The sequence below is a fragment of the Paramisgurnus dabryanus genome, chromosome 17 (genome assembly GCF_030506205.2).
Source record: "Paramisgurnus dabryanus chromosome 17, PD_genome_1.1, whole genome shotgun sequence".
Lineage (NCBI taxonomy): Eukaryota > Metazoa > Chordata > Actinopteri > Cypriniformes > Cobitidae > Paramisgurnus > Paramisgurnus dabryanus.
Genome location: NC_133353.1, coordinates 5057360 through 5068369, shown reverse-complemented (window position 1 = coordinate 5068369; position 11010 = coordinate 5057360). Strand labels below are relative to the sequence as shown.

Here is an 11010-nt window from a genome sequence, read left to right as displayed (position 1 = left end):
CAGATTAATATAGGTTTGTATATTATTTTGCATTTCTATCAAGAGATCCTTCTAAAAATTACACACTGCGCCTTTAAAAAAACTACTACATAACCAATTCAATACTGTGAGTTAAAAAAATCAAAAATAAATCAAAACATAAAAAAATTTTTGGTGGCAAAAATGTAGGCTAATAGTTCATAAATCTATTCAGGTATTGAATTTGTTAGTTTAGTGCAAGGTTTCAGTAAAAAAAAGTTTATGAGAAGGTTAAGAAAAGAGTTACCTAATGTTATAAAATAATGAGAATTTTGCAGCAGTATTTTATTTCTTATTTTATATATCATATTTTAATAAAAAGTGTTTAAAAAAAAGTGTAAACAAATTGTTAAAAAAAAGTTTATAGTAATAAACAACCTGCAGTTTAATGTTAGCATTTTTGCCCTTACTGTACCGGAAATGAACCAAACCGTGGCTTCAAAACCGAGGGACGCACCAAACCATGATTTTTTTAGTACCGTTACACCCCTACTATTTACTGAAACCACTTTCCAAGATGTTTGTTCAATGTCATTTTATAAGAAATAAAACACATACAGCACAGAATTATCAAAAATATTGAAAATCTGAGGAAAATATAAAACAATGATCACAATACAACAACAACAACAACAACAAATCAGAGGGTGGTGCTATAACTCCAATAAACAAGAAAAATGAACCAAAACTGAAATGCACACTACATAATGAATAACAAAGTATTAACCACATTAATGGCTTGTTTTAAACTGTAAACAGAGCAGCAAGATCATCTTCAAACATAGTGGACATTAATAACTAGTGTCCTGCATAACATAACAGCTTAGATTTGTTTTAAATACTGTGGTAAAGTCTTGTTTATTAGCTCCTAAAGATGCTACACAAACAAGTCAGATTAATTTTGTTGTGACATCAAAATGTATTGTGTGTATGAAAACAGTAATGAGTAATGTAAAAAAACCTGTTAAACACTGGTGGCCGGACATTGTACATTATTAAAGTAAACATTGAATTGAAAATTCATTCATTGATCTTGTTAACTAGCAAGATTTAAATGGAAAGTGAACCCTATAGCAAAATACAAAAGTATCACATTTCATCATATTACATTTTTGACATTGTTCATACAAGTAATAATCTTACAAATGGCATTTTATTGAACAAAGTACAAGACAACACATCAACTAATCTTTTTACACAACCAAAAAAGTATTTAAACGTGATAACCTGTACAATAAATGACACTATTAAACATTCCCGACTGCCGCAGTGAAAAGCAATCAGGTCTCAGGCATGTTTTATGGTGTATTTGCCTTTTTGAAGTTGTGAGATGTAGAGTTTTGACTTGCTGCCATCGACCCGTTTAAACCAAACCTCATCCTGATTGATTGTAGTTATTACGGCGCTGTTTGAAAGAGAAGATAGCAGAGAAAAATTGCTTGCCAAAATGCTGCAAAGCGATCAATACTGGCTCGGGTGTATTTTTAAAATGGTGACTTAAATCTCTCACCTCGTGGGATATTCATCTTTCTTGTCGATACATATGGCTTGACCGCGGCCAAACCACTCGCCGTCGTAAAACAGGCGTCCATCCTCCGAGCGTGCAGTGTGTTGGTGTTTATCACTCTTTGAGCATGCGACTACAAAATGCAAAGTGATGCAAAAAAATTGAGGCTAAAAAAAATCTGTGCTGGTGCATATATACCATGTAAAAAGCAAATCAACGTATGCACTGCCCTATTATATAAATATGATCTTACCATCAGTCTTAACTCTGTGAGGTCCTAATGTTGCCATGGCCTGCAGGACAAACATGATGCATTGCTTGTATATAAAGACAAAGCTATTTATTCTTTACATAGGAGGTAAGAATTGAGTCTTTTACAGAGCTAACCTTTCTGATAGCGGTCCAGTCCTCCAGTATATCCAGGTCTTGCAGCATATATACAATATATGGGCGTATCCATGTTAAGAAACTGATACGGTTGTTCATATAAACAAATATAAGATTTTAGGTATATTCTGCAAGGTGTGGTAAAGGATATCTGATACAACGACAGGCTTTTTCTTCTTTTCTGGACTGAATGGATCTTTCTTCTTGTTTTTTCTTGACTGTAACTCATCATTCCAGAGCTCTGTGGATGGAATACAACAAAGACAGAATAAATAACACCACATTAGTAGTAAGCAGCAGTAAGTGAGATAGTAAGTGAGCACACTGGTTAGCCTGTGTTAACAATTCCAGCACCTGAGGTAATGTCAATGCTATGTCTGTCTTCCTCCAATCGCCTTATCTTCTCCTCTAATTCACTTTGCACTGTATCAAATAATAGCAGTTTCTCACTCTGGAATACAAAATGGGAACAGATTTAGTGCATTTTTAAAGAGAGCATGAAATTTTAAAGCATCATCTTTGGCAAGCATTTGGTGGAAATGGTGAAAACTAGGGATGCACCGATATTTCTGCGCCGATACCGATATTTGATAACTTGACTCTTCTTAAGTTACATCGTGTATAAAGACCTACGGAAAATTAAAAGTTGCGATATAGCTATTAACTATACTCTCCTTCTGGCGTAATAATCAGGGGCTTTGCTGCCATAACATGGCTGCAGGAGATGCAATGATATTACGCAGTCCCCGAAAATAGTTCCCTGGTTTTGAAAGTAACCAAGGGGGACTATTTTTAGGCGCTGCGTAATATAGGGCTGTCACAATTATTAAATTATCATCTCATTGCAATTGTTTAACCTCATCGCGATGATTTCAGATCACCGCAATGATTGCACATCTCTCTAAATAACACAAGGGGGAGCTGCAGCGCCTGTATAAATGAGACAGTATCAGATTACTTTTAAATTATGTGTTGTGTGTATAAATATTTACTACCAGATAAACCTTGCAAAAAAAATTTAATAACCACAACAATCTGTGAAAAATATTTCATAAATAAAAAAATTTATGAGAATTAAATGTCAAAGCAATAAACAGGCAATTAATCATCACAATTTATTAATCAATTAAAAGTCAAATTTCATAATTGTGACAGCCCTAGCGTAATATTATTGCGTCTCATGATGTCACTCACTACAGAAGAGTCAAGTTTTAAATAGGAAAAATCTCTTTTGTTATTTTTGAGCACGATGCTAATGGTCTAATCAGATTTAATGGATTATGCTAAGCTATGCTAAAAGTTGTACTGCCAGACCCGGAGATTGGCTGAATGGATTCCAAAACGGTACAAATCTAATGTTTAACTCTAGGGGAGCTGGAAAATTAGCATGTTTAAAAATAAAAAATTTGAAATGAAAAACTGTTATTTTTTTTGAAATATTGTGGTGGGGTCTTTTTTACTCATCTGTGAGCTTTTTAAAATTCACGTGTTCTCATTAATCAAAAAACGCAAATCTCCTCTCCTCCTCGAAACAATCTCTCTTCTGGTCATATGATATGGCAGGTGGGCAGGGTCCGGGAAAAGATCGCAGCAAATTAGCAATTAACAACATGACCCAACTTAAAACGATCCAAGCAGTTCTCGATAGACAAATTTAAGTCCTGCCCTATCTTTTTTGCATTACACTCGGATATACGACACCGCGGGAAAAAAAATAAGACAACTGCTACTTCCGTTTCATGGCAACTTTAAGTGCTTACCTCCCAATGCTGAAACGCTGCTTGCATTTCACAGTCATATTTATTCTTCACAGAATCCAAGCAGAGCTCTCTGTAGATGCCTATAGATGCATACATTTAGGATTACGGGACATTGTAGTAAATGAAATGATGTTTACCGCACATATTTGGTGTGCACATCATACCGACCTGCAACTTTTGTTCTAATTTGCATATTCTCCTGTAGTGTTGCAAGAGGCTCCAAGTACTCAGGGGCCTTTCCTGACATCACTTCCTGGAGTTTGGCATCAACTTGATTCAGACGCTCTTTGTATAACCTTATAAGGATAATGCACAAGTTATCAGTTGAAAAATACATATGCATTTTATGTAAAGTAGTTTATGTGTAATAAATTATAATGAATAATAAATATACACACTGGTCTTTGAGGTCAGTGAACTGTTTTTCAAGATTAGTCATTTCGTCAATGCATTCAATTCTTCTCCTTTCACAGTCTTCATCGTCCATTTCTGCATTGACAAATATACTGAATTAATGAGTTAATTAAAGTCACACGTCACAACATGCTACCTTTGATTCATTCATTACATTATATAAAAACAGCAATCCATCTATATCTGTGTAAGTTAGTTTAGGAAGGTAAATGCATATTTATTTCTCAAAGTTGTAATCTTCACCTGAACTTTCTCCATCCTCTGAGACAGACGAGCTCTCGGTTTCCTCGTCATCTGAACTGCTCCCATCTTGCTCTGCGAAGTCCACTTCCATCTCTTCATGATTGCTCTCTTTCTTTTCTCTCGCGTGTACTGGCATTACTTGCGCAAAAAATAACGATAACTAACAAATCTATTTACCTATTTTATTCGAAAGGACTTAAAGGTGTATGTCAAACGTGTGGGTTAGCTTGATATTGCTAAAAACAAAACAAACACTGACGTCTACCTAACATGTACATTATCGTGCTCACGCACGTTCAAATCTATAACATTATGTGATGTTTGTTATCGATATTGAGAAATCAAAATAAAGCAATATTTCTTAAAAAAAAAAAGCAATCGTTTATCTGTTTTAGTATTTTGACACAAATATATCTATGGTTTACTACGTTAACCAAGGCATGCTATCATGTGAAATGCTGGGGCTCTGGCGCCTATTGCGCGCTGATGTAGCGCCCTGGGGTTTGTAGTTTTTATTGTGACTTAGCTCCGTAAACCACAAGTGTTTCTAGCTGACAAATAAACTACATTTCCCAGTCGTCACTCGACTGCGTTTAGGGCTTTTAAAATAGGCTGTATAAATCGATCGTCGAAAGTGTAAAATGATTCTGTTATTCTCTTTGAGGCACTGAGAAAACATATTTAATTATAGTTTAAATATTTAGTTATATTTACATTTAATTTTAATCAGATGCTTATAGTTATTGTTGATCCATTCAAATAAAAAAAAGTGTCTGCTGCTGTTGAGTAAAAGTAAAATATTTGCTGTAGTTACTATACATTTAAAAAAAAAATTTAAACACTCTTTTGTCAGGTTCTTTAAATTTTTTTTAATATTAAATAAAAGCATTTCGCATGGATATATTTCGAACCTCTTAGTCGTTTTATTACATACGACAGCAACATAATTTTTTTTTAGAAATAAAAGCCCTAATATAATTACCAATAATTATTTGGCCGGTAAATACAAATTTAATAATGAAATAATTAATGGTGGAATTTCATATTATTTTAACCTATTATTGTATTACATTATATAAAACATTTCAAATGTATTATTATTATTTTATTATGGAATCTATCATAATTACATTTATTATGTTCTATTCCTATTAAAGTAGAGTTTTTCTTGTTTTTTACTACTTCCAATTTATTGAGAAATAGTAAGATATTTTCCATGTACATTATATAGTACAAACATAAATAAAAAATGAAATATGATACAATTCTGTACAGTGATTGGTCTCATATGACGTGTTAGCGTTGAATGTCTCTGGCATCGATGAAGGTGTTTTCTCATGTCGCGTCCTCCGCCATGTTTTTAGATCTTCAGAGAGGTGTGTAGTTCTTAGAGGAGGGCTGGCTGCAGTTTTTCTTTTGTCCGACCACCTCTGCAAAAATGCACCCCTCGCCACTAATTTATCACGTTTCCTCACGACCCATAACACCTTCCGCTCCGTGAATCTGTCAGAGCCGTCCATGCCTGAGGGAATTAACTGAAGATTAACATTAGCTCTTCAAAACATCTCGGGATGTTCTCTAAAAAACCTCATGGAGATGTCAAGAAATCGACGCAGAAAGTGCTGGACCCTAAAAAGGACGTGCTGACAAGATTAAAACACCTGAGAATCGTTATTGGTGAGAAATAACATTTGTTTTCATTTCATTGGGTTAGTCCTAACTTGTGTTAAGCTAGCATGCTAGATATGGATATATGAGATTGCAGCAATCGTGGGGTGACAAATTATTTTGTTGTTTTAAAGCATACTAATAATTATTTAAGAGTTGTTCTGCAAACTATGCCTTGTTATGCAATGATTTTAAAGGGTCCCGTGTCTTGCATGTCTGGGTGTTTGTGTCTTCGCAGTGGGTGTCATGTTATGACATGCATTGGTTTTACCCCAAAGCCTTTACGATGGGAACTCTTTAGATGTCAAACAATGTTATGATAAATAGATTTGACTGTTTACAAACGTAGTACATTGACATAACAATTTGTATGTAGTCCTGATATATTTATACATTTGAATAATTGATGGTTGTTCTGTGTGCAAGTGATTGCCTGGATATCTTTTCTTGAAGTTTATAAAGTATTTATTTAATTGGGTGCAGTTTTTTGGGGTGTGGGGGGAGAGTGTCTCAATGTCAACAAGGAGTATGATCAGTTGAATCATGTAATGTATGATGTGTCATACCTAGTCAGCCACAGATGGATTTATGCAATACAAGGGGAAATACAGGTCTTTAAGTGACTAAAGATTAATTTGAGCCTCTTGTTTGGGTGGGGACAGCATTTGAAGATTTGATTCTCCAGGACTGGGTGTAACATAACTGAATACCAGAAATAAACTCAGCACTTCCTCTGGGATTAGTATAGGAAGTCACAAGCATTGCGTCTTAGGATTGTTTCTGGAGTCAGGCTCCACAGACTTCCCGGTTAATGTTGGACAAAAACATTTTATGTAACACCACAGATTTCACTCTGTAAATGTGGAGTTGCTTTTGTCTTTGGCGTGAATTGAAAGTGTCATTTGAAATGTTGGCTTCTGCAGTTAGTGATTAATCATGACCCCTTTTCCTGTAGTGCTCCGTGCGACCATTTACTGGCTTCCTGGTACTATTGTGTTGCTCTACTTTGATGGTTGTTTTGAAACCCAACACTGTGTGTTACTTTGAAAGGCAAGGAATCTGCAAGAAAAAGTTGAACTGCCACTGTAGGTAGCAGGTGAAGTTGTATGCATTAATACTAGTTAGGGAAACTCATTAGTATAACACTTCTTATTTGAAGAGTGCATAATTGTAAGTTTATTTGAAGTAGCCATGGTGCATTTCGTTGCAGTTGGTCACTGTGCTTTGTATAATGATAGACTCATTGTTCACACATATAAAAGCAAATTCACTTATCTACTTAGAGAAAATAACTTGTTGGGCGTGCAGAAGTGGGAAAGGTGGGGAAAAATAGCATGCTTTTGGAATTTGACGTAAGAACAAGATATTATTAATATGGTTGCATTTGTAAGCTGTTTCATACAATTGCTTTTGATATAACAACATAAGGTTTATTATTTAGTATGCAGTATATAATGTGCATTGTTTAGCAGTGCGAAGGTCATGGGTTCGATTCTAGGAGCACACATAATGATAAAATGTTTAGCTTGTAATGCACTAAATCGCTTTGGATAAAAGCGTCTGCCAATGCATGAATTTAAAGGTGAAGTTGATTCTGGTGTGTAACATTGCTGTTTGAGCATAAACAACACCAGAAATCACTTCTAAAAAACTACAGTGAATGGCTGGATTTCCCCTAACCAAGGGTGCACTCACACTATCCAAACCACGCCCAGCGCATTTGACCCCCAAAGCCTGGTTCGTTTGACTAGTGTGATCGCTCTATGCCGCGCACCCTAGCTGGCTTGCATAGGTGGGAATATTTAAAATATTTAAGAAATATTTACATGTGTCTATACATTTTTATATTTTATATATAATTTATATATATCTTCCTGGGTTGGTGACACCACAAACCCCAAAATTACATAAACCCTGCCCCCGGGAACACACAGTCTAGGGGGCTTTTCGAAACAGCCAATTACAGCACACTGAGACAGCTAACCAATCTGAGCATATTGAGTATTTCTGATGGAGGGGCTTCATAGACCCAGGTACTAATAAGCATGCTTTTATAAGCATGGAAACAGCGGTGCAGGATTAAAGTAAAATATATATATGAAAAATAATGTTTTTTTAACAAAGCACAAACACGTTACAGTGTACCCCATAAACACAATCAAACCTTAGAAAACTCCCCATTTACAACCCCCCCAAATGTTTTGAGTTTGAGTCTTGATAGGATGAAGGCCTTCATTACTACACTAGCATTCCTGTACTATCTCCGTCTGTAGTATGCTACACTTGAGAAATGCTGATGTGTTTAATGGTAATATTTTCTGTGAAGTCAATTATTACATGGGTTCTCAGTGGATTCCTAGGTAGTAATACGCATTAGCAATAGAGATGTGTGTCTTACTAAGCTACATTTTAAGTTGAATTCGTAAATGGGTGATTCTCGTGAAATTAGAATTGCGAGGTGTCATGATTCATGAAACATTTTGATAAAAGTAAATGCTATCAAAATGAGAAGCATAAACATTTCTTCATGTACTATTTTGCACATGATTTCAAATGACATCATAAAAATCAATTTTGTTGTTTTTTCCACATTTAATTGGAAAATTTTCATTACCGCAATGTGTCCATGACTGGATTAGGTTTTTTGACATGGAAATATTTATAGATAAAAAATATATGCATAGCATGTTGTACTATAAACATATACAGTAGAAACGTGGTGTTTGGTGATCATTGGTAAATTTAGATTCATCCTCCTTCATCCTCATTCATTCATCCTCCGCAAAAGTTTTCAATCACCGTTTAAGGCTTCAAGGAACTAACATTTTCAAAAAAAATTGTTGGAAGGGACATAATTGACTGTGACACTGAAGATGGCTACCAAATAAGCAGTTCTTATTTTTTGTCTCCAGATAAAAGTTAAAATTTTGTTTGTCATAGTACAGAGACAACTTTTTAGTTTTCATTACCGAAACATGAGTTTGTAAATTCATATATTGAATGTAATATCATGTTGCGGTAATGATAATTTTTGATAATAATAATCTAAAAATTTTAAATAATTCTATAGGAAATATTTTTTAAATCCTCTAAAAATAATGATTGTAAGAAGAAATCTTATATGTGCAAAAAATTGGCTTCAAGGCCTTTTTAAAAATTCTGATGCATGGGCACCTTCAAAATCTGAATTTCGTGAGAGACACCCAAAATGTGACTTGGACAAGCATCACTATATTAGCATATTAACAAACCTAAGTAATAAACTTAGCAGAATTACCCATCCTGCACCTGCTGTTTATGTGAATTATTAAAAACATGTCATTTTAAATGTTTTGTTGAAGGAATTCAAGCCATATATTTTCTTGAATACTGTAGAGGAAGTGTGATAAACACAGCTGTTTATTGGCCCCACTGTCGACTAGACGTCTAGACTAGCAATGCATCTTTAAACATTTTAAAAATTGTGTTGTTCGTTTTGTGGTTTTAGGTTTATTTTTAAAGATGAGCCATTATCTTAATACTTTATATTTACCCGTCAAGCACAAGCAGTGTTCTATTTGAGTTTCCTATTTTATGTCACAAATTTTTCTCACAGCCAATGTAAGCACCATCCATCTGCCCGTTCTCTTTCCTGCACTGTATATTCAGCCAATTTTTTCCTCGTTATGACTGTTTATAGAGATACAGCCAGTTAGTCTATGATGAAGGCCAGAGGTACCTGTTGAACAAGCAGAACTCCTCCGCTGTTATACCATCTCTCTCGTGACAAATGTCACCCTTGGCCCAAATATTTATCTGTGTTTATCTGGAACAGGTCTTTTATCAAGCTCAGTGTTGGCTTGCATGCTACAGGCTAACAGCTTTGGTAACATACTTGGTACAGCCACTTGACTAATGTCCCTAGACACCATGGGAACGTTTGATCAGGGCTGGAGATGATAAGTGCTGCTGGATCGAGTTTTGGCCAGATCTGAGCTCATGCCCAAATATTGACTAACATAAATGTTTCCATAGGTAAAAAAACTGACTCACATTATGTGTGCCCTGCATAATATTTAGTAAAATTTAATAAATAAAACTTTTTGAATAAACCTGTTGCTCCTTAAAGAGTTTTATTAAAATTGTTTATTTTTGAATTTTCGATAAAGAATAGATTTATAATAGAAGTGTCAATATATATTTTTCATTTAGTAGATTCATGAGACATTCTATGCCACAGTGCTGATGGAGAGGACGGGGTTGAACTCTTACCCTGTTTGCTCTCACCCTGAATGCATTTCTGTCATTGTAAAATTTAATTAGTGACTCTTTGAAAACGCGTCACACTCATGGCCACACTAACCTGTTATGGCTAACAGAACATATTTACATTTTTCATTTAGCAGACACATTTATCTTAAGTGACTTAAAAATGAGAAAACATTTAATATTATGTCTAATGAGCCAAGAGGGCACTAATGCAAAAAATTACTGATAAACCGGAGGATGATTAAATCCATTTTTGGTTTTATATATATATTAGTAGGTAAAAATAAATGTAAAACCACAAAAACAAGAATAAAATTCATATAAATAAATATAATTAATATAAATAAATAAATATATAAATATTTGTTGAGTTTGGGGAGGGCGGTGGGGGCACTGACCCCCAGAACCAGAGCTATTAATGAAATAGAAATATAAGCATTCATATTTTAGTTGTCTAATCTTAATATTTGTAGTTTTGTAGAAGGAGTAACTTAAGGCTAAAATTGTTTTAATTCATTTAAACCATATGTAAAAACCACGAAGCCGTACGTTCTCGCTAATATCAAATATTGCAGTACCCTTGTTTGCCGGTAGGGGCCCCCCAAACACACACTCGAAACTCCGCCTATAGTATTATTATACATTTATCAAATACTTTAGCTTAAAATCTGCTCCATCCTGGCCTCAGCTCATTCAGAATACCGGTTTATACCAAACGCACTAAGAGGGTTTTGCATATCTTCATATCTTAATTATTATTCTTAA

General features: G+C 34.6%; 2 protein-coding genes across 11 annotated transcripts in view; one reads left to right on the top strand and one right to left on the bottom strand.

Moving 5' to 3' along the window:
- Nucleotides 1-1152: 1152 nt before the first annotated feature.
- On the bottom strand, nt 1153-4809 carry brms1la (BRMS1 like transcriptional repressor a). The gene is made up of 10 exons (XM_065253400.1): nt 4330-4809; nt 4071-4161; nt 3841-3968; nt 3673-3752; nt 2267-2363; nt 2064-2153; nt 1913-1977; nt 1779-1818; nt 1529-1658; nt 1153-1423 (listed from the first exon to the last, which is right to left on the bottom strand). The coding sequence occupies exons 1-10, from the start codon at nt 4463-4465 to the stop codon at nt 1306-1308; spliced, it is 975 nt and encodes a 324-aa protein (XP_065109472.1). The 5' UTR covers nt 4466-4809; the 3' UTR covers nt 1153-1305.
- An 861-nt stretch (nt 4810-5670) lies between these two features.
- ralgapa1 (Ral GTPase activating protein catalytic subunit alpha 1) overlaps nt 5671-11010 on the top strand; it is a 78698-nt gene continuing 73358 nt past the window's right edge. For 7 of the 10 annotated variants that reach the window (XR_010527392.2, XR_012335302.1, XR_010527389.2 and 4 more), the window contains exon 1: nt 5671-6006. Coding sequence is in view for 7 of the 10 variants with exons in the window: in XM_065253364.2 (XP_065109436.1) it covers nt 5901-6006 (106 nt within the window). In the remaining 3 variants the exon portion in view is untranslated. The remainder of the gene's footprint in view (nt 6007-11010) is intronic. The other 3 variants (XM_065253393.2, XM_065253387.2, XM_065253395.2) reach the window with 1 other exon arrangement.